At 51.6% G+C, this 27,757-nt stretch overlaps 2 protein-coding genes and 5 non-coding genes across 7 annotated transcripts; 1 reads left to right on the forward strand and 6 right to left on the reverse strand.

Moving 5' to 3' along the window:
* Positions 1-2,453: 2,453 nt before the first annotated feature.
* On the forward strand, positions 2,454-14,075 carry LOC115656016 (bestrophin-4-like). The gene is given in 13 exon segments (XM_030572206.1): positions 2,454-2,958; positions 3,527-3,597; positions 3,600-3,620; positions 6,098-6,331; positions 7,660-7,814; positions 7,969-8,046; positions 8,791-8,949; positions 10,888-10,968; positions 12,258-12,412; positions 13,484-13,513; positions 13,515-13,646; positions 13,648-13,820; positions 13,823-14,075. Coding segments are annotated over 13 exon segments (1,548 nt in total). The 5' UTR covers positions 2,454-2,758; the 3' UTR covers positions 13,882-14,075.
* A 5,888-nt stretch (positions 14,076-19,963) lies between these two features.
* LOC115656949 lies at positions 19,964-20,092 on the reverse strand. The gene has a single exon (XR_004001822.1). It is a non-coding gene; the product is annotated as a small nucleolar RNA SNORA35 (small nucleolar RNA).
* A 1,170-nt stretch (positions 20,093-21,262) lies between these two features.
* Positions 21,263-26,783, reverse strand: LOC115656017 (40S ribosomal protein S8). The gene is made up of 6 exons (XM_030572207.1): positions 26,681-26,783; positions 26,025-26,131; positions 25,507-25,606; positions 24,112-24,287; positions 22,728-22,857; positions 21,263-21,427 (listed from the first exon to the last, which is right to left on the reverse strand). Exons 1-6 carry the CDS (start codon positions 26,682-26,684, stop codon positions 21,318-21,320), a joined length of 627 nt encoding a protein of 208 aa, XP_030428067.1. The 5' UTR covers positions 26,685-26,783; the 3' UTR covers positions 21,263-21,317.
* On the reverse strand, positions 21,671-21,741 carry LOC115656927. Its single transcript, XR_004001801.1, has one exon. It is a non-coding gene; the product is annotated as a small nucleolar RNA SNORD38 (small nucleolar RNA).
* On the reverse strand, positions 23,711-23,783 carry LOC115656924. Its single transcript, XR_004001798.1, has one exon. It is a non-coding gene; the product is annotated as a small nucleolar RNA SNORD38 (small nucleolar RNA).
* Positions 25,689-25,794, reverse strand: LOC115656929. The gene has a single exon (XR_004001803.1). It is a non-coding gene; the product is annotated as a small nucleolar RNA SNORD46 (small nucleolar RNA).
* LOC115656922 lies at positions 26,202-26,286 on the reverse strand. Its single transcript, XR_004001796.1, has one exon. It is a non-coding gene; the product is annotated as a small nucleolar RNA SNORD55/SNORD39 (small nucleolar RNA).
* Positions 26,784-27,757: the final 974 nt, after the last annotated feature.

Here is a 27,757-nt window from a genome sequence, read left to right on the forward strand (position 1 = left end):
TTTTAATGGGGGTGCCAGGGCTGACATTAGACTTGCTGGGGCTCAGGGCCAAGCCCCACTGCCCGGGGCCAAAGCCCAGCCTGAGGACTTCAGCCCGTGGTGGCGGGGCTTAGGGTTACAGGCCCCCTGCCTGGGGCTGAAGCCCATGGGCTATGGTTTTGCGCCCACCCCCCTCTGGGGTGGTGGGGCTTGGGCTTTGGCTCTGGCCCCCCTGCCCAGGGAGGGCTCAGGCTTCGGTCCCCACCTCCTGGGGTCATGTAGTGATTTTTGTTGTCAGAAAGGGGGTGCAGTGCAGTGAAGTTTGAGAACCCCTGAGCTAATACAAAAAACAAACAGCAACAACCACAAGACGGTTGGCCTGGAATAAGAGGTTTGTACTAGTTGAATGAAATCAATTGAAATTCTCAGTTTAGGTTATACTGGCACAATTTTAAATCATTGCTTAAAACCAGGGTTCAGCGTAGGGTGGAAATTGGGCTGGTCACCTATTCCAGCTCTGCTCCTAACCCCAAAATCCACCACAGCCCCAGAGGAGCTGGATGCTTCGGCTACAATAGTCAGCAATGAAAGTGTTAATGTTCCAATGTTCACTGTTGTTAGGCTCCAGAATAAACCCACATTCACACCCTTAGAACCATTGTCTCTGTCTCCTTGCAGAATGGAGGGGGTGTCAGGTTACCTTCACAAGGTTTCTTTGCAACAAGAAAGGCTAGAAACTTTATTTAAAAAAACAATCCAAATCTTAAATTCTGCTGAATCTTATGGGAGCAAAGAGTGGCACAGAGCAGCAGCCTGATCTCTCTCTGCATGACCCTGCTTGGAAAGCCTTGAGCATGCACTAAATGCACACCACGGCCTGCCACACACGCAATCAAAACCAGGCATTTTCCAGGGCTGGGTTCCCTATAACCAGAGCCATCTGCCCGGGTTCCCTCCAGCACGGATGGAAGCTACAAGCATTGCCTCTGCATTAGGATCAGTTGGTCCTCCCAACGCCATCCCACAGTGCAGCATTTCATGTGTGGAAATGATGCAGAGGCCCCTGCTCCTGGCAGCAATGCCTGGCGCTACTGGGGGGAGTTGAGCAGGAAGCCCAGGATGCATCTGTGCATGGATCTCTCCTGAATCTCTGCTACAAGAGGAGTTAGCAGGCAATGCCCATTTGATGTTAGTGACCATGTGCCGTGCACCAGGCAGGCGCGTGAGGACAGCAGGATGATCTGGGACTGTTGTGAGGCAGAGTGCTGGCTACACCTCACCAGAGGGACTCTTAAATTCAGGACACAACTCTACAGCTGGAAGAGGCATGGCTGGTGTGACCCTCCCTGTGAGTTCCCTGTTCTCTGCCTGGCGATAACCCCCAATCCATCACCCTGAGGAATGCGGTTTATGAGCCATGGGGAAGTATTTAAAGGGAGAACATAAAGGCTCTGCCGCTGCCTGCACGCTGGTGGGACAAAAAGGGACAGGCTGGACTCCTGGTGCAGGTAAGAGGTTCTCCCATCAAGGGGAGCAGCAACTGGTGTGGGTAGGAGCGGGGGTCAGAGGACTGTTCGTTTGTGAATGTCACCCTTGAAGTAGTTCTGGACTAGCAGTGTCTTGTAGGGGAGCGTGTGGGAGAATCAGCTGTTACTACTAACCGGCTCTTGGAACAGAAACAAATAGTCTGTATTCTCCATGCTAGTGTCAGAGCCGAAGCTGCACTGTTTTCCTTAAATGGTTTTAAGAGGGACTCTGCGAAGCAAGGTGGGAAGGTGGAGGGATCACCCCCTTGTTTGGGCTGCATCCCCTTCCCTGAATACTGCTAAACCATCCTAGGCAGGGGCTGACTTTTACCCTGCCTGAAGAGCAGGTGCTCACCCAACTGCACGATACGGCATGGGTATTCCCCAGAGCGAGACCCCCCCAAGTAGGGGCTTCTGTGCCCGCCAGCCTCCCTCCAAACCAGGCCCTGCACCAGCTGTGGGTTTACATGTGAAGCAGGGAGAGTGTCACTTCAATAATGGCCAGGCTGCAGCCTAGAGCTATCTATTATAGCCGTGTTACGTGGGACAGTGCGAATCCAGACCTGGGGTGTGTGGCTGTAACTCCGCTGAGCACAGCCCAGTTGTATCTGATCACAGCTGGGCTGAACTGGAACCAATCTGTACTAATAAAACTGGCCTTATGAAGAGACGCATCTGCTCAGCTGGTACTGTCTGCTAACAACAGGTCCTGCCGTGCAGGTGTGTGCACTCACCTGGGTATCGATCAGCTGGTGCCATCTAGTAACGGTGCTCTGGGTGTGCATGCTCTTGCATGTGTATGGTTTCCCCACCAACATCATGGTGGGTCATCACGAGGGATGGAACACAGGACCCTCAGCATACCTCTACCAGCTGAGCTAAAAGATGTAGTAGATTCTTAGCCTCTTACGTGGAACAACGACTAGAGGGCGACAGAGACGTGTGCACCTAGCGTGGCTTACATGTGCACCACCCACTATATGGGATGTATCGGGTGGTGTGCATCGAGGCGCACGCCTGCCCCTTGGTGGCTGAACGAGCATGGGCTCGCAGTTGGCTGACGAGTGTGGTGTCTGCGGCCATGGATGATTATGAGGCCTGCACTGGAGATGTGTGCTGGCTGCTGGATCCCAGCCTGATGGCCCGAAGTGGGCTCAGTCTCGGTCTGTGACCTCCAGCCATGGCACTTGAGACAACAGAGCTTCCTACTCACAAGTGGAGCTCCAGCGAGGCGGAGGGGAAAGCTCACTCTAATGCTGTCTCTCCCTGCTGCAGCCCAGAGGGGGTGGAGGCAGGCAGCCATGACAGTCTCCTACACGCTGAAGGTGGCCAACGCCCAGTTTGGGGGCTTCTCCAAGCTGCTCTTCAGGTGGAAGGGGAGCATCTACAAACTGCTCTACAAGGAGTTCTTTGTCTTTGTCATGCTGTACGCGATGCTGAGCATCACTTACCGGTGAGTATGTGGACTTCCCCATGTGGGCTGTCCGCGCTCCAGGGACAGAACCCAGGACCTATGGAGGATAGATTTCATGAGCCAGCAGCAGTAGTAGGCTGTTCCTTCTCGTGCAGCAGTCAGTCTGTTTCACTTGCACACGGACTTGCTGGAAATACCCGTGTCCTTTACCCACTTGCTGTTGCTGATTCTCTTCTATTAACCCCGTTTCTGCTGATGGACAGTGCCTGCCATTAGAGTATCCATCCACTTAACTGGAAAACATCTGGAAATATTAGTCTCAGGGAAAACCGGTCACTGGGAGATCCTGCAGGGCCCCATCAGTGAAAGATCCCTGGCTTGGCACATGACAGCCGGAGTGGAAATAAACCACAGAGAGCCATCCATCACAGGCTGGCGGGGGTGGGGGTGTCACTTGGGGAGCGAGAGAGCAGGGAGGAGGCAGGGCTCCTGTGAAGGGGCAGTGAGAGGAAGGGGAATCTAAAGATGAGCACAGAGGAGTTGGAGGCTCCAGGCAATAACGCACACCGGGGTGAGCGCCTGATCCCGGCTCTTTGTGTCCCCGCAGGCGGCTGCTGACTGAAGAGCAGAAGCGGGTCTATGTGAAAGTGGCTCAGTACTGCAACCGCTCCACGGACCTCATCCCATGTCCTTCGTCTTGGGTAAAGTGCCCCCTCCTGGGTCTCCCTCTTTCTTTTCCATCCTTAGTGCCCAGTTAAGGCTGGAGCGAATGGATCAGATGGGCCAGGGCATGGCTCGTGGAAGGGACCCTGATTCTTTGGCTCCAGGCCCCAGAAACACATGGGCAGTTAGCCCAGTTCCAGTCCAGGTGACAATAATCATTTGCACCTTTCACCCCAGGATCTCAAAGCACCGGCCACAGGAGGGGCAGCACTATCATCCCATTATATTATAGACCAGCAAACCGAGCGCCCGGCACAGCATATCAGAGGCAGACCCAGGGCTAGAACCCAGGCATCCTGCCTCCAGCCACTTGACCACACTTCCTCCCACTACAGTCCATTCGGCCTCTCTAGTCCCCCTGCAGCATTCTCTTTCACATGCTCTGCTGAGCTGTTACGTAGCACTGCTGTTCTGCCCCAGAGGTGGCTGCATTTCAGCGACCCCTGTGGATAAGTGCAGCACATTTAGGATCCTCTGGGGAAGAGAAGTCCTGCAAAAACGTGAGAGACGGTTGTATGTGTGAGCAGAGGGCACGGATAGAAGGGAGGGGTGGGAGAGGGCACCGAGCAGGAGTGGGGAAACTGGAGAACGGGAGCGAGGGGTTAATGATTAGACAGTTACCGGATAAAACAAGCCCTCACCCAGCCAAAGCTTCCCCTGCTGGGAGATGTTTGTGGGAATGCAGTGGTGCCCCTGAACAGCTCTCCCCACCCCGCTGTGCCTTGGGAACGGTCTTATCTCTGACATGACTGGCACATTATTTAGTGCCCGCGCCCCTCCCTTGTGCAGGAGAAATGAGGAACTTCTTTGCTGCTTTCTGAGAGGTGACTCCTGCAGCTGCTAACCTGATGAGCTTGGGTGGCTGCCTGCCCTCGGGCTGCCCCCGGGTGCCCAGGGCTGATATTCACCCCTGTGCAGAGAGCTGGCTGGCACAGGGTGTGCACACCAACAGGGTGAATTACTTTCACCCTGTCTGAGCATCCCTGAAAGGGATCAGCTGATGGATCTACCAGCTGTTCCCTCAGGGATTCCGGTCTTTTCACTGCTCTTTACAAAATCTCTTCTAAGGAATTCAGCCAGAGTCTGGCTAAATCCTTGAGCCGTTCATTCGAGCCCAGCTGTAGGTTATCGGATGTCAGTCCTGAGCCTTCCGCTATTGCCAGGGGAAATGAGTCAAAGGAAAAGCACAATGTCCCTCCAAACAGCTCAGCTCCTCTTTATCTCTCCTGCCACAGAGAAATCCGTCTCCTACAGAAACCAGACAAACATGGTGACCGGGTGTCTTCCCACTCCTGTCTCTTTTCTAGCCACGAACCGCTCGGAGCCCGTCTTCTGGTTACCTACCTTGTGCAATTTATATACAGCGCTCTCCCCACCAACCTTACAAACTTGTGCAGCTCTGTACTTACAGCTGCATGCAACCCTTAGTGCACACAGCCATGGAGGCGGGAGACAGAAGGTTTCTGAGAGGCAGAGGGCTCTGGCTCTGAGAGTGGGTAGGTGGGTGGGTCAGTCATGTTGCTTCTCTCGGCTCTAGTCTATCCCCCTGCTCTTCCTTCCCAGGCCTCTTCTACTTTCTGTGCTCATGGGTTAATTAGCCTTGTCGTGATCTCCTGCCCCTCCTCCGTTAGGCCCAGCTTTGCCACAGCAATGGAATTAATTGGTGATCCAGTGATCAGAGTGCTGGTACAGTTAGTCACAGGTGGAAACTGACAGGTCTCCTGCCTGCCGAGGGGAAAATCTGTCTCTTCTTTACAGTGTGTAGAAAGGGTGGAGCATTCCTGGCCCTGCCCCCAAACACCAGCTTTGTTTTTGCATTGGGAATATGAGCTATGCGAGGTCTGCTTTGCCCTGGCTTCCGTGTGGACCTTTTGGTTCTTACGTGAAGGGGGAACAAAGAGAGTTTTCGCCCTGCTGTTGCTCAGGCTTGGCTTAAACTTGGATTCGAAGGGCTGATGTTAACATGCGGGCCGACACCTTCCAACTAATGCATTGGAGAAGTCTTCTAGGGTGAAGGCCTCAGACATGCTGAACAGGTCACGTTAAGGCCAGTGGAGGAGGGATAGGTTTTCACTCACCCAGTTTAGCAGATGTTGAAGGCAATGGGACAGATTTTCAAAGAGCTTGAGAGAGGGACCTAGTGGGATTTTCAGAAGAACTTGTCAGTCTCTAGGTGCCTAGATTCCTTTGGAAATGGGGCTCCATGAGCCTTATCTGCACTTGTTTTTTAAAACCTGTCCGTTAGCACACGTGAGCTCCCGCACACTCACATCCCATCTAGACAAGGCAACACAGCAACGTCCCCCACTGCAGCTCTGCTGGCCCCTCACGCTCAGCACAACCTGCACGTCATCAGATGCCATCCCTAGTTAACGAACCCATTTGCTCCTGTCTCTCTCATTGCTGGGCCTCCCCAGCTAGTAACCGTGCCCCCGTGGGCTGTCTCCTTGGGCAGGTTTTTACGTCACGCTGATCGTGAACCGGTGGTGGGCTCAGTACACTAGCATCCCGCTGCCTGACCAGCTGATGTGCGTCATCTCCAGCACCGTCCATGGGAAGGATGAAAAGGGGAGGATCCTGCGGCGCTCGCTCATCCGTTACGCCAACTTATCCTCCGTGCTCATCCTGCGCTCTGTCAGCACCAGGGTGCTCAAGAGGTTTCCAACCATGGACCATTTGGTAGAAGCAGGTGAGCTCATCTCAGGGCCTGAGCAGAGCACTGATGCATTGGTTAGTTTCCAGGCTACAGCCAGCAACTATCTGCTAAGGAGCAGCCAAGGCTGGAGTTAAGATCAGTGTGCAGGGAAAGCCTAACTTGGCAGGGTGTTTTCTTGCACAGACAATTTCCTGCCCCCTCCCATCCCAAGGGACCCACTTCTCCCTCTGCTTTGTACCCTCATGAGGCCTGATTTTACTCCTGCCAGCAACCTGGAGCAGCGCAAGGCAGTCTGTGGCAGCTGCAGACTCGAAGCAAGCAAGGACTGTAAGCTGAACCCAGTGCCCCCCGTGGCTGAGCAGAATGCTAGCCACAGGGGCACCCTGCCCCTGTTAGCCCAGGGAGCAATGGGGAGGGGGTGGGGCCTGGCAGAAGTTTATGGCAAAACTAGCCTTGACTTCCACGGGGCCAGGATTTCAGGGTGGGATTGGAAATCTCGGTGCTCCTGCTGGGAATCAACCTCCCATGTTACAGTCCCATCTGAGGCCATGCTGCCTGTTCTCCACCAGGAATAAGAGCGCGGTCACTCCTGAGCCTATCCCAGCAGCAGGCCATGACATGCTCAGTGGTGGCCTTGGAGTCTCCTACTCCTGCCACTGAACGTAGACTCTAGGGAACATTTCTCCAGGGGTCTGGAATCTGTGACCCTGGAGCGACTCCTTCCTGGGCAACTAGGAGGCCAGGTTAATAGTGAAACCACATCTAGTTCATCACCAGTTACTGAGGCAGAGGGATGGAACTGGTTCCAGAGGATCCCCATGGCTGGCTGAGTCACAGAAAGAGGGCTGGACAGCTCTGGGGGTGGTGCTGGGAGGCAGAGCTCAGATCCAGCCCAAGTCCGTAGTAACTGGGAGTTGCTATCAGCTGATGGCTGCCTGGTGGCCTGTGTGAAATGAGCTTTGGTCTCAGTCCACTTCCTGATAAGAACAGGGGTGCCCATCACAAAGCCCACCCCACAGCCAACTCCCTTGCTGGCAGGGAGATCAAGATTTTTACGTCACGCTGATGGTGACCCAGTGGTGGGCCCAGTACACCAGCATCCGACTGAGAGATCAAGGACTGAGTGGGTCATGGAGACTGATCTGCCTCCTGGAGAGGGTGTCCCCCATCTCAAGATGAGTACACCTTGATTGGGGACTGTGTGGGGAGCTTGCCCAGCTGCTGCCCGTGCCGTATCTGTTCTGAGGATTGAGGGCTGCTGCAACCAGGCCAGACAGTCTGGGCCCTCTCACCAGTGCTGAGCAGGGGCCAAGAAAGGGGTTGAAAAATCTCTATCTTACCTGCCATCTCCCACACTGCAGGCTTCATGACACAGGAAGAGCGCAAGAAGTTTGAGAGCCTCCACTCGGACTTTAACAAGTACTGGATCCCCTGCGTGTGGTTCACCAACCTGGCTGCCCAGGCGAGGCGAGATGGGCGGGTCAGGGATGACGTGGCCCTCCGCTTACTCATAGATGTAAGTTTCGGGGGACTGGAAGGTCAAGGGATGGGAGAGGTGTGGCTCTGGGGGTTTGTTGCTGGGATCTGGGGAGTCACCTGCTGGTGGGGGGAGCTTGTCCAAGGCTGCTGTTACCCAGGTGATAACCCCCCCCTTTCCCCTCTCTGCATAGGAGCTGAATCTGTACCGTGCCAAATGCAGCATGTTGTTCCACTATGATTGGATCAGCATCCCACTGGTGTACACACAGGTCAGTGAATGCCTGGCCTTCAGCTGACCCTCCATTCCCAACCCTCCACTGGGATCTGGAGGTGGGAACCACATGGCCCATGGAAAATGGCCCCTCCAGCCTGCCACATCTCAGCAAGGCAATCAAAGCGACAGCTCCCTTCCCTGCCAGCCAAACACCCTTCACATGTAAGCCGCTTCAGGCTAGTTCTACAAGGTAGAGATGACCTTTTACATGCAGCATCTTCAGAGCACTTGTGGGGTCCTGGGGGCTGACCCATGGTGAGGTAGATCTATGTCTTCCTAGATACAACTTGAATTTCTCTATCACTTTTCTTCCCAAAGCACTTGGCGCTTCACCCACCACTACACTGCATCCACCTCTGGGGTGGGGTGCAGCAGCTGTTTAACAGCACACAGCAACATTGGACAAGCGGGGGTTCAAACAGGGAGGGAAGAAGGATCCTGTTTCCTAATGAAACTGTAGGAAGAGTGTAGAGTGGCAGCATGGAATCACCCCGAGTCGGAATTTGGCCAGGACACCAACTTACATAGCACAGCTACTCTTGTGAGACGTGCCACAGACTCTTTCACACTCACCAGTGGTGGGATCTGAGTGTTACTGTCATCTATCTCCGTCTGTCAAACTCTATCTAGTCTCATTTTCCAAAGCAGTAGTTCCAGCTTTAGGATTTCCCATGTGCACTGGGAGTAGCCAGTGGCTCCTCCCCACCCGGCTCTGGCTAACGAAGTGCCTCTGCTGCAGGTAGTCACAATCGCTGTCTATTCCTTCTTCGCCTTCTGTGTGATCGGGCGGCAGTTTCTGGAGCCCCTGGACCCAGAGCAAGATCAGGACCAGGATCTGGATCTGTACGTCCCTCTGACCACCCTCCTGCAGTTCTTCTTCTATGCCGGCTGGCTGAAGGTGAGCACATTCCTGGCGCAGAACCCTGCTGGGCACCAGCTTGGTGGGAGATCTGACCTTGACCCCGGTTGTCAGACTCCCATGCAGCCCCTGTCCCCCCTGTGAACATGACATGGGGCACTGGGGGATGTCAGGGGAATCAATGAGGGGCACTTCATTTCTAGGTCACTGTGACGCTCCCAGGGGCACCCACTGCCTGCCCTTAGCATGAAGCAGTTTTGTCTGTCTCTGCCGGGGTTCAGCTCCCTGAAACCAACAACCTCTGGCCCCACAAGCCCCTGCTTCTGGGACTCTGCAGACTCACCCTCTCTGTGCAGGCTAGTGCTAGGTTACACACAGCCACCCCCAAGTCCTCACGGCGCTCCTTGCAGTGTGCAGCACCGGCCAGTGTGCAGCACCTGCCCCTGGACGCTTCTAGGCACCAGGTTCACTGTCCCGGAAAGAGAACAGTGCGCACGTCACCTCGATGAATCCAGTGAGCAGTCGCACTTCACTTAACACTATGAGTTATTTCTAACACAAATACGTTTATTGGCAAAGAGCCGAGGTCCAAAGAGCCAAATGAATCATGAGCAAGAATAGCAGCAGAACTTTTACGTGGAAAACAGCAGGATAACAGCCTTAGCAGAGTCAAAATTTAACTTTAACAGCTCACATCCTTGTCTAAAGTAGTTTCTCATCTTCAGCGATATTTCCCAGCGTGCCCAGGTCAGATATTCAGTATATAGGCACAATGATTAAAATCGCATCAGTGTATGCATTTCACAACGATATGAATGACCAACATGATCCTGGCTTTCACTGGAGACCTTGCAAGGCCCCAGGGATGTCCTTAGGCACATGCAGCTGCGTAGGGCACCACTGCCCCAAATTTCATGGTGCCCTAGGCAGCTGCATGCTGCATATGCGGCAGCACCAGCCCCAGCGACCAGCCCTATCCCTCGGCCGGCCCGCCCCTGCAAGGGGCAGGGCCATCCCTAGGGGGATGTGGGGCCCTGGACAACTCCCTCCGTCCTGTCTCTTACCTGGTCCCCCGCTAATCCTCTGGGCCAGTGGGGCCCCCAAAAGTTGCCCCCACAGCTCCTGCCTCCCAGACTTTGGGGGGCAGGGTTGGGGGCTGCATAGGGCACCCAAATGGCTAGGGACGGCCCTGCAAGGCCCGTGGTTTAGGGATAAAGCCTATGAAAGCGATCTGTTAGGCGCAGCGAGTGTTTCAGCCCTTAGGAGCTGCTGACACTGAGCTGTGAACCCTTTGCCAACTGCCAGCAATGAGCCTGTGCCTCACAGTCACAGGTGTGGATACAACCCAGGTGAGTGAGTCTTTCCGATCCGATGGACTCAGTGAGAGATGAATTGGGATCTTGGCCCAAACCTCGTGAGAGAAGTGTCCCCCTCACGCAACTTAATTCTCTCTGACTGGCCCCCTCGTATGGACCCTTTGAGCAATGACAGAATGGGCCCCTGGGACTGAGCTCCCCTCTCTGCCCTAGAAGGGGTCTCTCCAGCTCAGGGCAGATGTCTCTCAGCATCAGGGAAGATTACAGCATTGCTTCCCATCTGTACCTCTTCTGCGGGCAAGCAGAGGCCTCCAGGGCTGCGAATCCCTGCTTAAGAGGCTCCTTTTCGATAAAGCCTTCAAGTGAAAATCCACCACCGAAATGAGAGGAGAAACAGAAAAGACCAGAAAGCAAGTGCCCATGGCTCTGAGACTGGCCCTTCAGCTGGACTTGCACTGTGTGCGTTCAGATGCATAGTCCACATCCTCATCCACATTTGTACTATGATCTCTTTGTGGAAGGGACAGGGTATGTACAGACTACGCAGCCCCTAATGCGCCAGTGGCCATTCATAGTAACAGCTGTCAGCACAGTGCGTTTCACAAGCATCAGAGACCCCTTAGCCTGGTGTCTCATGGGGTTTTCTGCCTTCATCCTCCAGGTCGCAGAACAGATCATTAACCCATTTGGAGAGGACGACGATGACTTTGAAACTAACAAGCTGATCGACAGGAACTTGCAGGTGTGTCCGTCCCTCCAAAGAGGCTGTGGTGTAGAGACAGGTGTGCTGGCCGGGAGCACATCTTCGACGCCTCAGGGGCTGTTCCATCAAACTGGAATAATCAGGGCTGCACAGAGATGCTACAGGCCAGGATTAGGGGCTGGACAGGGGGCCTTTTGCCTCCAAGTCAGATTCAAATCCAGCCCTTGTATAGGCGTTCCGAGGTTCCTAGATCCAGCGAACTGGGGCTCTCAGCAGGCAGATGTCCACATCACAAAACTGACATCACAAGTGATCCTCATTGACATTGCAGTGGAGAAGACACAGAATGAATGGGCTGTATCTGAACTTCAGCTTTGGAGTCTCTCCAGAACAGGGATGAAGCTGAGCCCCAGGGGATGGCGCCCGTGTGACAGGGAGAAGCTAGCGCTGCTAACACCCATCTGGTGGGTGGCAGACATGAGCCTTTGGGATTAATTAGGCTGGTACCATGCACCAGCCATAAAAAAATCCACAGGATAAATGGAAACAAATAAAGGAGAAACACTAGGAAAGTGTGGAGCCGGAGGATTGTTCCGTCACAGAACGCTTCTCCCTAGTGCCCAGTTCTGCCCCCATTGCATTTGGCTGGAGTGGGTACAGGATGAGACCCTATGCGAATGCAGCCTCCAGGTCTAACTCTATACTCAGGCAACATCCTCACTGGAGTGAGGGAGAGTTTCGCCTTCGATGCACAAAACATGTGTCAGGGTCAGCCTCGTGGCTGCCTTCTCTCGCAGCACCCCTGCATGGGCACTGCTAACAAACAGACAATAGTCCCAAGGGGTACGCAAAATAGAAGGGTCTCTGCCCCTCCTGCGATCCCCTTCCGCCTGCTCTCTGAGTGCTGACCCTCCCCGCTTCCTCCCGGGATACCCAGCTCCTACCTGAGCTGCTGTTCCTCAGGGATCCCTCCCTGGAGTCTTTCCCCCAATCTAGATCCTTATTCCCAGTCTCTCTCCAGGCCACCTGCCTAGGGTTTGGCCCACTCCCAGGCCTGCCACAGCAGCCTCTTTCCCTCCTGCTACCCTCTTCCCTCAGAGCCAGTCACAGAGGACAATCTCCCCCCGACCCCCCAAGCCCTTTCTGGAAATCAACGAATGCTTCTCCAGCTGGCTCTGAAAAGTGAATTGAAACCCCTGATGCCAGAGCATCAGATCAGCTGATCCCTCACAGGCAAGACCACGTCCCACTCCCCTTAAAGACCCAACCAGCCTGTGGCATGCTCTGTTCCTCCTTTTGAAGCTGAGCCTGCCCTTTGCCACCCTTAGGTGTCCCTGCTCTCCGTAGATGACATGTACCAGAACCTGCCTCTAACAGGGAAGGACAAATACTGGAATGAATCCACAGCTCAGCCACCTTACACCATCGCCACAGCTGCCGAGACCTTGAAGCCCTCCTTCCTGGGATCCACCTTCGATATGCGGTAAAGGCAGCGGGATCATTCCGAACAAAAACAGCAGCTTTCCTGAAGCAGCAGCTATGGCCAAGAGCCTCTGGGATTGCTCTGAAGGGGGGTTTGGACCTGAAAAGCCACTCTGAAAAGGGCCGTGCGGGCTCCCCTTTCTTGCCTCTCAGTCATACCAGATCAGATTTACTCAGTTTACAAGTAGGAAGGTGATTTTTCTGATAACTGCTTGTGTCACAAACTGATCCTGGAATCTAAGAGGCAAGCTGGGGGGTGGGGAGTTCTAGCTTGTTCCTCATCCATTTATAAAGATCTGCAGGTCAAATTCTGCCCTTAGTTACACCTAAATGAACCCGTTGTCTGCAGGGGTAACTGAGGGCAGAACATGAAGACAATTGGGTGCACTAGGGTAAGTGAGGGAAGACTCTGGCCTGAATAATCTGAATTATTTACCAAGCTGCATGAACTGGGAAGAACCCAGCCTGCAGTAAGATTGCAGGGCTTGTAGTCAGGGAAAACATCTCTTACGTTACCAAGCAAATTTGGTGCAGAATCATCTGGTTCTGCATGAGCCAAAAGAGACTCCAGCTCCCTCGGCGCTGAGCTAACAGGAGTAAAAACCGTCGCGAGGCAGCAGCTCTGGCTCCAGGATGCACAGGAGCAGGGCTGTGAGGGAGACAGGGCTACTTCGAGTAACAATTTTTCTTACACTAACCCCATTCAATTGTGTTCGGGAACTTGGTTTGTGAGGCGAGGGGCGACAGCAGCCCTCGCACCAGTTGCCAAAGCCAAGCTTGGATATTAAAGCAGGGGATGCTGATGCACTGGCCACGTTTTAGTCAGGGACACTTCAGCCCCCTTGCTGAGGCAAAGCTCCCAGGAGCGTCCAGGGCAGCTTGGTTGAAGGTCGGTGCTGGGTGGGGCCTTGTGATCCCAGGAGCCTGTCCCCGGCACGTCACATGCTTTGGCCAGCAGCTTGTCCCCAGAGCGCACTTTTGACACTGATCTGAAGCCCTTTCAGATCAATGGGGCCTTTTCCCCTGCCTCTTGACTCAGACCTCGTGCCCTAATCCCATGCTCCTTCCCCAGGATGAGTGATGACCCGGAGCAAAGCCAGCAGGGAGGCCTCACCCAGCCTGCCCCGCATGCACACACCCTTGCTCAACCGCTTCCTGACTGCAGCCGCCTCCCCCGCTGTCAGCCTGAAGAATTTCGGGAGGAGCAACCGGGCCCACCACCACCTTTTGCGCCTGAGGGGAGGGCGGCTTCCCCTCTCCCAACCCCCGCTGCGGCGAGGGCCCCGAATTAGTGGGCCGCATCGAGGAGGAAGAGACAGAAGATGAGGCCAGCGAGCCCCCCACGCCTGGCACCCGCCTCAAGGCACCCAACCGGCTGGAAGCCTCACAGGGGCCGCGGAAGGAGAACCCCAGATCCGAGTGAGGCAGCCCTCCGACGAGAGCATCGACATTGACCAGTCGGCTGCCTAGAGGCAGCAAGCTCAGCATGCCGTGTCACGCCACTCTCAGTGCGAGCTGCGCCCCCGGGCCCTGTCCTCTAGGCCTGGCAGCTCATGTGATGGTGCCGCCAGCTAAGGGCCTGATCCAAAACCCACTGAAACGAAGGGAAAGACTCCCCCCGGCTCAGTAGGCATTGGAGCAGGCCCCTAGGGCCGGAAGCCAGACTCTAGTGATCAGCTTCAAATGCTGCAAAGGGTTCGATAAGGATCATGCTCTACAGAAAGCCCCGTCGCCAGTTCCCCGTCACAATCCTTCTGGTTGCCACAGCCCAGCTGTTTTTCACCCACTGAATCTAAGAACCAAACTGAGGGACACAGGAGAAATATTCATACCAGAAACTTAAAATGCTGTGAGACGCCTCCCATGAGGGTAAATAAATTTCTCCCTAGCCTCAGCTGTGTGATCCTTATTGCGGATGTCAGTCGCTTTCAACAATACAAACTCAGGGACATCACATGTGTGTGGCACACGAGGGAGCAGTGAGGCTAAAATAAGACAGGGAAGGAGGGATTCTCGTCTTAATCATTCAGTCTTTCAGCTAGAGCCATCATTTGACTGACTTGCGCCTCCCTCACGCCTGCCTATGCAGTTGTTAGGTTTGAGAGGGTAAAGTCAGAAGGGACCACTATCTAGCATGACACCTGGCCCGCCCACTAGCCTCACAACCAAAACGAGACCAACGATTACAGCCCATAGATTTAAAACAATTTAAAATTTAAATTTAAAACAAACTTTTAACCTGGTTTAAGCGATTTTGTGTTTTTGTAATGGGGTGATGCAGTGATCAGAACAAGGTTCCATGAAAACACACAGTGATCACGGATGAGAAATCAAGCCTTCAAAATTTGGAAATGCAAAGTTCAGGATGAAAATCCTCCCCCGCTTAAAAGGAGCTATTTTTCTAGCATGGAATACCCACCCCCCAAACCACATATCACTACACGGGTGATATGGCAGAATCTTCAAATAGGATTTTGTAAAGTCTCAATGAAATCTACAAAAGACAAAGCCACGTTTGAAGAAAACTGGCTCATTCATTTAAAAGCTACAAACATTTAAAGGTACAAGAGAAAATATTTCCATTTGGTTCCTAGTATAGAGCATTTCAGGGCAGCTGTCTTTTCCCAGGCTTTGTGTACATGTACAGGGCTATTTCAAGGCTCTGTTATTAATAAACTAGCATCCCCTACAGTTTGCAACAGGGTACACACATTGTGTGACTTTGGGAACCGCATAGGTAGTGTGCCCCCTACAGCCTGCTGCTACAATAGCAACCTCAGCCTGGTCCCTTCCAAATTTCCAAGCCCCAGCCTCTTTGGAGACTTGTAAGCCCACATGTTGGATCAGGTCTCTCCTGTATACCCTCCTATCACGGAGTGTGGGGGAGTCAGGGCCCTGCAGCCCGGCTTCCTGTGATTCACCCTGACTCTCAGCCAGCCAGTAATCAGGTTTATTTAGACGACAGGAACACCAGTCCAAGACAGGCCTTGCCACTACATACAACAGGACCCCCTCAGTTAGGTCCATCTTGGGGTCCCAGCCCCAGGAGCACCACAACCCCCTTGGGGGTCAGAGCCCTGTCTGTGCTTCCCTCCATTCCCCAGCCACCTCCTGAAACCCTCTCACTCTCCAGCCTTTGTTCAGCTTCCCGGGCAGAAGTGTCACCTGGCCTCCAACCCCTTCCTGGGTTCTCACATTACATGCTCAGGCATTTTCCCTCCAGCCAGTCTCCCATCCCCCAGTGCAGATCGTCCTCCCAGGCCAACACCCCCCACTTAGCATTCACAGACCACAGTCCCAGTTCGTCAACACCTTCCATCTCAGTGAATGAAGAGACCAGTTAATCAAGTGCCAACTTCACATTAATTCAGAGATTGCAAGGCCAGCAGGGACCATTGTGATCCACTAGCACAATGGTTCTCAAACGGTGGGTCAGGACCCCAAAGTAGGTTGCGAACCCCATTGTAATGGAGTCACCAGGCCTCGCATTAGACTTGCTGGGACCCGGACTGAAGTCAAAGCCCAAGGGCTTCAGCCTTGGGTAAACCCTTGGTAAATTGTTCCAATGGTTTATTATTCTTACCGTCAAATATGTAAATCGTATCTCCAGTCTGAATTTGTCTAGCTTCAACTTCCAGCCATTGGACCATGATAGACCTTTCTCTGCTAGACTGAAAAGCCCATTAATATTTGCTCCCCCTGGAGACAGGTTGTAATCAAGTCACTGCTTAAATCTTCTCTGTTAGACTCAAAAGAGCTCAATTTATTTAGCCTATCACTACCAGACAGGTTTTCTAACCCTTTAAACATTCTCATGGCTCTTCTCTGAACCGCTCCAATTTATCAGCATCATTCTTGAATTGTGGGCACCTGAACTGGACACAAGAGTCCAGCAGTGATCACACCAGTGCCAAAGAGAGAAAACAACTAACCTCTCTGCTCCTATTCAAGATTCCCATTTATACATCTCAGGATCACATTAGCTCTTTTGGCCACAGCATCACACTGGGAGTTCATGATCAGCTGACTATCCACAACTGTCAAATCTTTTCCAGAGCCACTTCTTCCCAGCAGTCCCCCCATTCTGTACACATGGCCAACAATCAAATGGGCTGTGTCAGTGCAGCCCTCTCCAGCATGTTTCAGACCGGGAAATAAGCAGAGGAATGAAGTGAAGCGCTGTGGGGGTATTGTGGGCAGATGAATTGCTGTGTGATCTTAAACAAATCGTTGCCTGTTTCCCCATCTGTGCAATAGGGAATATCCCATGAATGTTCTGACCCATTTGCACTTGCATAGAAAAGAGATGGGGTACTGGCGCTGACATTTTTCCAGGATGCCTTTTATTACCTTAAGCCCACCTCTGGCATTTCTTTGGTGGGGGGAAGGTGATTCATGCAATATGCTGAAGAGTGCTTGTGTAAACTGTATGGCAAACCTGTAGGCCAAGTTCAGGTCTGCTGTAGGCAGGCACAAGTCCCACTAACTTCACAGGAGAGGTACCCAGTTACCTCAACAGTAAATTTGATCCTCCATTGCCTGCCACGTCTCAGACAGCTGCAGCTAAGGGAAAGATGGCCGAATATGCTGTCCTACTAGAGTTTAGACACACCAAACCAGCTGCACTTCTTATTCTCTCACATAGCAGACAGTAGCAGGCTGGGGTTTACATGAGACACAGTCACTTCTTTTGCACATACACTAAGTCAGAATCCTTTTTCCTTCCACACAACAGGACTTGGTTCTTGTGCACCTAAAAGGACTCTAGAGAAATAAGTTGTACAAACACCTTTTATACTGCATTAAAAAGCAACATCTTAAGCACATACACAAACGTTTTTGGTTTTAAAAATACAGGTGGTTTAAGCCCAGTGTATACATTTGCACCTATTCCAAAGAAAAATCTGTGTAGAGAGAATTAGTAGTTCTCTGAACTAATTCAACCTTTGAAAGGGAAAATAATGTAACCAAGGACTAGTCTACTGAAAAACAAGCTGGGGTGTGAATTTAAAGGGCAATAGCTTTCTAGGCTATTTCCCCATGTAGACAAGCCCTAATTTCTTGAGGGTATGCAAGTGGTTACTCCACTCTTCTCTGCCACTATTTCCAACTGGATTTGAGGACACTCTTCACTGCCAGCAGTTTCCTCTACAAGCTATCTGGGCATCCTCTGTTAGAACAGCTCAGCCCTGCTCGTGACTGTCCACTCCCTCCTAGTTAAAAGTATTACTTCTCATTTTGTGGATGGCCGAGCTACATTTGCAATCCTGACCTTCAGGGTTTAGCAATAAGGACGTATGTGCTCCATGCTATGGGGTGCTCCCAGTGCTAACAGAGGTTTGTACAAAGACCAAGAGCGTTGTTATAGTTTATAGGTAAAAAATAAGAAAGTGATGCCAGTAACTGTTTATATGGCCATGTTCACATGCAGTTATTCCCTCTGTGTACATATGTTACTGCAGTGGTCCCCGACATGGCGCCCGTGGGGGCATCTTAATGCACCCGCATCCTGGTCCCCAGGAGAGCACCGGCCAAGATGTCGCCGAATTTCAGCAGCATTTCGGCTGTGATGCCTCTCGATGATGCCACTTGCCCTCGACAAGCGGCGTCATCGAGAGGCGTCGCTACCAAAATGCTGAAATTTTGCGGCATTTCGGGGGTGCTCCACCACCGCAGTGGGGGCACCAGATGAAAAGGTTGGGGCCACTTCATTACTGTAACTAGCTACACAACTAACATGGGGGAGTTATATGAAGATCTGCGATGTCCGGTATCACATTGAGACAAAGATAAAATACCTCCTTGAGAGGAATAAAGCCAGAGCCCATCTTAGAGCTGTTTCAGCTTGTCTGCAAGCAGGAAAACAATACAAGCAAGCTACACTGGTTTAGTAGCTTCTCTAGCCACAGGGGCTGTGACTTCTGGCACATGGGCTAAATAAAAGCTTTATGTAGCCCAGACATTTGACACCAGATGTGCGCCTTCTCCACTGCCCCTTAGTGGATGGAATAGCTCACCACCAAGAAGGTGGTGGTCACCTTGTTAGGACACAAGAGCAAACCCAAGAAATAAGGAGAAAGAAACAGACTTGCAAAGCATAAAACACTTGTTGGGTGAATTCCAGTGATGTATCAAAGAAGTCTGCACCTTTCTTCAATTCAAACACTGAGTTGCATTTCCAGCCTGATAACCTACAGAAGACTTAGACAAGCTCAAGCAGACGACTTGTTTAGTTTGATGCAGATGAGAATCTTGTGTCTCACATTGTTGTTTCTTCAGCCAAATGACCTTATTAGGGAATGAAAACCAACAGGCAGGGGTGCATCTTTTCACCATGGAGAAGTGACACCAGGGCACCCTGAGGATCTGTACCGGGACCAGTGGTATTCAACATACTGACAAGTGATCTGAAAAAGGGGGTGAACTCCGAGGTGGCAAATCTGCAGACAATATGAAATTACTCAAGACAGTTAAGTTGAAAGCTGACTGCAAAGAATTACAAAGCAGTCTCACTAAACTCGAGACTGGATAACAAAATGGCAGATGGAATTCAATGTGGTAAGTGCAAAGTAATGCACATTGGAAAATATCCCAAGTATACATCAAAACGATGTGGCCTAAATTAGCTGTTTCCACTCAAGAAAGAGACCATGTGTGGATATCCACAAGTCATATTGCATATTTCTCTGAAAACATCCACTCAATGTGCAGCAGCAGTGAAAAAAGCTAACTATGTTAGGAACCACTAGGAAAAGAACAGATAAAAACAGAATATTGTAATGCCAATATAGAAACCATGATACGCCCAAGCCTTGGATACTTTGTCCAGTTCTGATAACCAATATCAGAAAAGATGTTAGAATTGAAACAGGTAAAGAAGGGCAACAAGCGACTGGGTAGGAACAGTTTCCATACAAGGAGAAATTAAAGGCTGGACCTTTACGTTTAGAAAAGAGACAGCTAAGGAAGGATACGACAGAAGTCTATAAAATCACTTTCTCTACGCCATTCATGAATAGGGGTGTGTTATTTACCACTTCACATAACACAAGAACCAAAGGTCACCCAATGAAATTAATAAGCAGCACACACAAAGAAAAGTACTTCTTCACACAACACAGTCAAGCCTGTGGAAGTCATTGCCTGGGGATGTTTGAAGGCCAAAAGTATAACCAGATTTTTAAAAGAATTAGGTAAGGTCACAGAGGATAGATCCCTCAATGGCTACAAGCCATGAGGTCAGGGATGCCACCCCATGCTCTGGGTGTCCCTAAGTTTCCAGGTGTCCCTAAGCCTCCAACTGCCTGAAATGGGACTGGATGACAGGGAATGGTCACTTGAAATTGCCCTGTTCTGTTCATTCCCTCTGAATCATCTGGCATCAGCCACTGTCAGAAGACAGGCTACTGGGGTAGATGGACCATTGGCCTAACCCAGTACAGACATTTGTACGTTGGAAAATAATTTTGTTCAATCATGTTCAGAGTCTGGCACCTCAGATGCACAATTGACAGCAACCTCCTCCTGCCCACTGGATGGTAGGCGAAGGGAAGTTTGTACCCAACTATCTAAAGAGACAGACCACTGAAATAGTCTGGCCCCTCTGCTAGAAGGGAGTTCATCTTGCACTGTAATGAGACTCAGGTCAAGGAGGAGACCAACCAGCCACTCAGCAGTGCAGCACCAGCTCTAACCCAAAGGCTAACTTGAAATAGAACCAACGAAATTGCAGAGTAACTTCTCAACCAAGCAGGAAACCGTAAATGTTGGTTAAATGTACTAGTTCAAAAATATGTACTGGGTGTGCGGCGTTCGGAGGAGCACTACAGAGCACTTACAGCTGCAGAATATTGAGTGAAACAGCTGAGTAAGATTTTTAAAAGTTACATTTGAGAGTTCTGTGGCACCTTATAGATTAACAGAAGTTTTGGAGCATGAGCTTTTGTGGGTGAATATCTGACGAAGTGGGTATTCACCCACGAAAGCTCATGCTCCAAAACTTCTGTTAATCTATAAGGTGCCATAGAACTCTCTGCTCCTTTTACAGCTCCAGACTAACACGGCTACTCCTCTGCTACAACTGAAGTTACAATTTCCAGATAACAGTGATGGGGGTAGAGAAAAAAAAAAAAAAAAGGATGCCTGGCTATCGATTCTCATGTCGCAGTGTCTAAGCTGTTCCACAAACGGATGTCTGAAAGGAAAACAAGTCAGCAGGTCTCTCTTAAATAAACCCTGTTAGCCAAAGCTCTCTGTATAAAATGTAAATCAATGTACAGATCGGAACCAGTGTCCAAAATGGGAAATGTTTCCAAATGGAGATTTTCCCAGCACCCAGTAAAAAGATCCCATTGGTGCCGTATTGGGTTAGCAGCTACAGGTTATTAACACCTCCTGCAACGAATCAAGTCCAGGAGACAGAACAGACTAGATAGACCACAGGTCTGCTCCAGTCCAGCAATCCCCATTTACAGCAAACATACCCGTGTATCAGAAACACCCCTTTACATCAGCAATCTACAACAGCTAGAATTACATCAATGGTGCAGACTACGAGCTGCTGCACAAACCAAGCCACTAACAATACCCCTTTCTCCACACTTGTGTTTGCCCCATTAAGTCGCTCCTACACATTTCCTGCTAGGTGCTATCTTAGCCATTAAGTCGCTCCTACACATTTCCTGCTAGGTGCTCTCTTAGCACTGGGGCTTGCAGGTTCGCGCTTTCCTAGGGCTGAAAGCATGGAGCAGGCAGAAAGTCCTGATTATAGCCCCTTTGCTTTCAAGTCTTTGCAAGGGAAAGGAGCTTCCCAAGCCCTGCCTCGCTCCACACACAAATAAGCACACTACCCTTTTATAACAAGACTCAGGGGGTTTTATTCGGTCTTTCAGTTGTGTATCGTACATTCATTTGCCTTTCCTGGCCCTGATCTTCCTCAGGTAGAATTCTAGTTCCTTGCCTTCCAGAATATAGCCGTCTGCTCGGCCACACTGTCCAGGTCTGGAGGAGATGCAAGCTGCAATGAGAAGTCAGTCATTAGGTCAGGGGAAAAAAAACCAGGAGCTACATACATTGCTACAGACTCTCACATCACAGTGTCCATTCAAACAAACTGGACTCTTTCTTACCCTCTACGGTCAACCTTTCTTGGCCTCTTCAAACAATTCAATGTGTTAGTGAGCATCTCCCTGAAAGGATCCTACTCAGGCACAGCTGTGGGGCTATGCAAGTGTGAGGGGAAGATATGCACCAGTGAAGTCCTCTTCAGATTTCCAATTGTCATCATTTAAATTCAGTAGCAGAACTGGACAGTGTTCTCATCACCAGAAGACTTCAGAACACCAGGCCACCCATGCACAACAGCAGATGGGCTTAACAAGCAACACCTTTCACCCAAGAAAGCTGCTCACCGCAGAGAGGATGCGCAAGCAGCCTTCGGCCTTGTCTTCAGCACAGTACTGAAGACACTACTAAGCCAAAGGAGAGCTTCTCCCATTGACTTAGCACTGTCTACCCCGGGGTTACATTGGTATAGATTTTTCACACCCCTGAGCGACATAGTTAGAACGATACAGGTCTGCAGTGCAGACTCGGCCTTAGGCTTTTCACAACCCTGGCAAGTCTGACCAGAGAAAGGCTTATAGAGAATGACCACCAGCCAGGGCTGAGCAATTCCAGGAGCTGAACAAACATGCCAGCTGTGATGTGGGAAATTTTTCCTTTCCGCCAAGGCCAAAACTGCTGGACCCTCCAGAATCCAGACACACGAAAGGAAAGCTGTGGCTAATATCCAGTAAAAACATTTTACAGCTAGGCGTGGAAGGATTTGTGTTTTTAAAATCAGTAGATGTCCATTTCACCATACAAGCACAAGCTGATGAAACAAACATTTCCAGCGACATTTCCAGCTAGTGCTATTTTAGAACTCTTAACAGTTTGATTTAAAGATATTTACTTGGTAGATTTTGACACATGATGCTCATAATTTGTGTTTTAATGAATCTCACCATCTACAGTCATTAAATAATTACTACTGGCTAACACCCCCATAATTTCCTGCAACTGTGAAAAATTTAAAATAGATAAAAATACTTAAAAACAAACACAGATAACTCAAAATTATAAAAGTCGAGTTCTGCCAAGCCTACTTACAACAGATGAACTCCCCCATCACTTTCAATCTGCACCTCTGCATGGCTTTATCAGGCTGCTAATTCAGACAGGATTTCAGAAACACTAAGAAGAACAGCTTCTGCTCTGGCACCTTCTCTTTATGCCTGCATAGTCCACCGAGTTCTCCCTCCCTGGGGACTTACCAAGCAGCTTTCCCTGCTGGAATTGTTCCTCCAGGAGGCCGCTGATCTTGGCGTTCTTCTTCCGCTCATCATATTTCTTCTGGATCTTCTTTGAACGCTTTTTGTTTAAGATTTCCTCCTCTTCAGGAGTCTGAAACAAAGCCAAAGAAAGGACTGAGAATAGGCTGTGTTTAACTGTATAGCTGTCCACCTTTTTGTTGGAGGCCTCCCACTGTATTCCCCTTTTCTGCTCAGTGGCATAATCTGTATGTTCCTTCCAAGTTCAGAAAGGTTTATGCAGGAAAAGGTATGATTTTAGAGCACAGTATTCAATTGTCACGTCAGACAGAAGCCATTTGTATTGCCAGTACCACTTTGGTGAAGACTACAGTGCAATAACCTTGGTTACAGTCCTAGCCCAAAACATGCCTGATCACGTATGGAGAACACAGGATAGGAGAGGTGGCTACTGACAGTGAATGAGTGAAAGCAACTGTCCCCCGTCTCCCAGCAATGACTGCTGTTAGTCATTGTCCGTGCACATAGAACAGGCAACCTCTGCTAGCCAAAACCCTTAGATACGAGGCATGAATGCAACTACAACTCCATCCAGCCTTTGCAGTTTGACAACAGGGCCAAGGATCAGGCTCCACAAGGAATATGCTCTACACAGGCACATGAAACTCTTTCTACAGTTTGTCCTTTTGGAAGTCTGAACTACCCTCCTCCCCAAAAATCAACTTAATCTCCCTTCCCCCAATCACACAGACTGAAGTAATGATCTGAATGTGTCTCCAAACAATCAGACAATGAGAACAGGCCAACCTTCACCCACTATCCAACAATAAACTGAACAGTCCAAACTCCCCCCTTCCCCCCCCAAAAACCAACCCTCCGTTGCAGGCAGGACCCAAATTCCTATGTAACTGACTAACACGCAGGAATCTGCTCTAGAAGCAGAAGCTTGTTCCCTGCAGCGAGGACCCAACTTGCCCCTGCAAAGTCTTCTTCAGCATCACAAGTTGTCATCGCTCTCCATTCAGCAGCAGAACTGGACAAAGTTATCATCATCAGAAGACCAAGGAAGCTCTCAGGGGCAGATCCCTCCACTAATCTAACTCTGCCAGGTGCAAAATCTATGGGATGGCTCTGTGGAACAACGGTTTTAAGGAACCAACATTCCGTTTGGAACGGCCATGTGACTCCAAATGAGAACATCTCAAAGGCTAGAATTGGTGGAATGCGATTCTGAGATATTTTGTATAAAATCGCTAAGGAGAACGGACAGCAGTGACTGGTATTAAGCAAGGCAGGAGCACAGTGCAGACTCTGCAATCCCTGCCCAGCAGGCAGACTGGCATGATTCACATAGCATCAAGAACAGATTTCTCAGCCCAGCACGTACCAGTTTAGCGCCCTTCTTGCGTCCGAGAGGCAAGGCATAGTGGGATTCATACCACTGTCGGAATGGGGTACTGTCAATGAGAATGATGCAGTTCTTCACCAGGGTCTTTGTCCGCACCAGCTCATTGTTGGAAGCATTGTAGACCACATCAATGATTCTGGTTTTGCGGGTGCAGCCTTGGAAAACAAAGGAATTAAACTCCACACAAGCCAGACAAGCTTTTACACTGGATGCATCATAAACATGCAAAGCAGACAACATGGCATCTTCAGTGCTCAGCCCATGCTGGGAGCCACACCTATTCAGAAGTTTATCCTCCAACTACTTGGCAAGTATTTTCAGTATATCCTTTCCTCTCCCAGTGTAGCCTATATGGGTTCAGGGAAGAGACCTGCAAACGGAAGGCTTAAATAAAGCACTAGATCAGGGGTCTGCAACCTTTCAGAAGCAGTGTGCCGAGTCTTCATTTATTCACTCTAATTTAAGGTTCCACGTGCTGGTCATACATTTTAACCTTTTTTAGAAGGTCTCAGTCTATATATTATATAACTAGACTAGTGTTGTATTGTAAAATAAACAAAGGTTTTCAAAATGTTTAAGAAGCTTCATTTAAAATGAAATTAAAATGTTGATCTTATGCTGCCAGCCCGCGCAGCCCGCTGCTGTCGGGGGTTCTGTTCACCTAGGCCAGCAGCGGGCTGAGTGAGGCCTGTGGCCAGGATGCCAGCTGGCAAGGGTCCGGCAGCCAGAATCCCAGACCAGCAGCAGGCACAAGCAAAAGACTTTGCCTCCAGGAGTACTGATGACTGTAGTAGAGGGGTTGTGTATCATCCTCCTCTCACCTTAATGCCTTACTCCTTTTTAAAACCTCTTCCCCACTCTCCAACCCTATTGCAGGGCATTCTCCTTCAAAACCACCTGTTCCAGCAAACCATCAAGGACCTCACGCTCTCCTTTCTCCTTGACTGTTTTATCTTACTTTATTTAGATAACAAACACTTGGAACAGGGAGCACTTTCTGCTGAAAGCTGTAAATCTACACCAATGATTTGACAATCATCATTTGTTTTTAACGTGAAAACTCCATGATAGCTGCTCCCTGCCTGAGAGGAAAGCAATGCACTCAGTGTAACTATGACATTCCTATCACTGTGAGCTTTACAGAGGCCTCCGAGACATCCAATAAGCCCACCTAAGGTCAAAGCTATCATCATCATTCACACTGCTTCAGAACCAAACACTGTACAGACAACCACATTGCTGAAGATCAGCATCCAAGCTGTTTGCTTGTATCATTCCTCCAATCCAGCAGTAGCACAGACGGCTGACACAGCGAGAAAGAGACACGGTCACTTTCGAGATGCAAAAGGCCCGTGTTCTTATCTTTCTACTTACACTCAGAGCCCCAAGCGAAGTTGCCAACATCCAAGCGCAGAGCACGATATTTCTTATTACCACCACGAACCCTCACTGTGTGAATTCGGCGTGGGCCAATCTGTAACAACAGCAAAAACAGAGCTGCTAACAAAACAATAGCCTCAGGGGAGAGCGGACAGTGAGTTTCAGGTTGAAAGGCAATATGGTCAGTGTAACTATGACAGATCCTAGCATTGGCAGGTGCCGTAATTGCGACCAAAACGGTCCATAGTACCCACCTAAGGTGAAGTTCTCATCACTCCAATTGCCGACTAACCCACTAACACTCTGAACTGATGTAATGCTGAAATCCCACAAGCAGGGGGGAAGTGCCACTGCTCAGAGGAGCACAGGCAGAAATTAAGAGTACTGACTGAGAAAGCAGGGCATTTTCACAAGCCCTTATCACTGCAGTATGCAACCAGAAACTAACACAGCATTTTCTATGCTGGCCAGGGCAGCAACATCCAGTTATCCCCAACGGCCAAATCCCCCACCTTGGTGTTGGCGGGAGGTCGCCCCAACTCATACTTCCTCTTCTTGTGGTAGGGCTTCCTTTTGCCCCCAGTCTTGCGACGCTTGTGCCAGTTGTCCCTAGAGATACCTGGGTTAAACCAAAAAGCAGCAGGTGAGATAGGCAGATGAGCCCGCCCGACTGTACATCAGCAAGGCTCTGAGTACTCAGCTCTCCAAGGTTGATTTCCACATGGTGCATTCGGTCTAATGCAGCAATTAGAGAAGCTTCATCACGGATACTCAAGAGCCCCCCCTCCCCGCAGCGTTCAGCAAACCCAGCACATGGCAATAAAGGAAACTGCCCCATCCCAGACTGGGGCCTCTGCGACCACGAGCCCTGCACCCCAGCCCGCGCTCACACCCGCCTGGGTGCAGGGCGAGCCAGGCTGCGCTGAGGCCTCACGCCGGGGGACGGCGGCGGCTCCAGACCCGCAAGGCCGCACAGCCAGAGGGGGCCGGGGGGGAGCTCGGGGGCTGCAGCCCCACGCGCAGGAGGAGACAGCGGGCCCGCCCCAGCCCCCGCCGCGCTAGACCCCAGCACCCTCCTTCCTCCCGCGCCGCGCCCGGTCCCGCGCCGCCGGCCCTGCGGGCGGATGGCGGCGGATGGCGGCAGGCCCGGAGCCGCGGCCCTACTCACCCATCCCGAGCGGCGCCGGCTGCAAAGAGGGGCCGCAAAGGCTCACGGGGCGGTTTGTGGGGCCGAGATCTCGCGAGACACATACGTCAGGCCGCCGAACCCGGGAGGGCCACTGACTTACGACTTCCCCGGCGACACGCGCACGTGCGGCTGACGTAATGGCTCGGGGACTACGTAGGCTCCGGGGGGGGGAGCGTAGGCAGCGGTAACTCCCCCCTCGGGCACGGCGCTCCCCTGGGCACAGACCCCCCCCAGGCCCGGGGGATGGACCCGCCCAGACCCCCCTCGCCCCGGGCCAGGGCGTGACCCTCGAGCGATGGATCTGGGCCTGCCCCTTGCCACAGTGCGGGCCCCGGCTCCGCCCCGGGACCCCCGTCTGCAGCGACTGCCCCCTAGAGAACAGCCCCGGGATAGCCCCCCCCTCCAACAACTGCCCCCCTAGACAGACACCCCCGGGAACAGCCCCCCCCTCCAACAACTGCCCCCTAGAGAACAGCCCCCCCTCCAACAACTGCCCCCTAGACAGACACCCCCGGGAACAGCCCCCCCCCTCCGACAACTGCCCCCTAGACAGACACCCCCGGGAACAGCCCCCCCATAACTGCCCCCTAGAGAGACACCCCCGGGATAGCCCCCCCCTCCGACAACTGCCCCCTAGAGAACAGCCCCCCCTCCGACAACTGCCCCCTAGAGAGACACCCCCGGGAACAGCCCCCCCCTCCGACAACTGCCCCCTAGAGAGACACCCCCGGGCACAGCCCCCCCCATAACTGCCCCCTAGAGAGACACCCCCGGGATAGCCCCCCCCTCCAACAACTGCTCCTTCGACAGACACCCCGGGAACAGCCCCCCCCTCCAACAACTGCCCCCTAGACAGACACCCCTGGGAACAGCCCCCCCTCCAACAACTGCCCCTTCGACAGACACCCCCGGGAACAGCCCCCCCTCCAACAACTGCCCCCTAGAGAACAGCCCCCCCTCCAACAACTGCCCCCTAGACAGACACCCCCGGGAACAGCCCCCCCCTCCAACAACTGCCCCCTAGACAGACACCCCGGGGAACAGCCCCCCCTCCAA

The sequence above is a fragment of the Gopherus evgoodei genome, chromosome 8 (genome assembly GCF_007399415.2).
Source record: "Gopherus evgoodei ecotype Sinaloan lineage chromosome 8, rGopEvg1_v1.p, whole genome shotgun sequence".
Lineage (NCBI taxonomy): Eukaryota > Metazoa > Chordata > Testudines > Testudinidae > Gopherus > Gopherus evgoodei.

Bases quoted from the DNA above. Each gene is read 5' to 3' on its own strand.
- LOC115656017 (XM_030572207.1), bottom strand. The intron at 24,288-25,506 runs GTAAGTAGAAAG...TTGTTTTCCAAG, and splicing joins CTTCGCTTGGGGCTCTGAGT to GCTGCACCCGCAAAACCAGA. The intron at 22,858-24,111 runs GTACGTGCTGGG...GCTTTGTTTCAG, and splicing joins GCAAGAAGGGCGCTAAACTG to ACTCCTGAAGAGGAGGAAAT.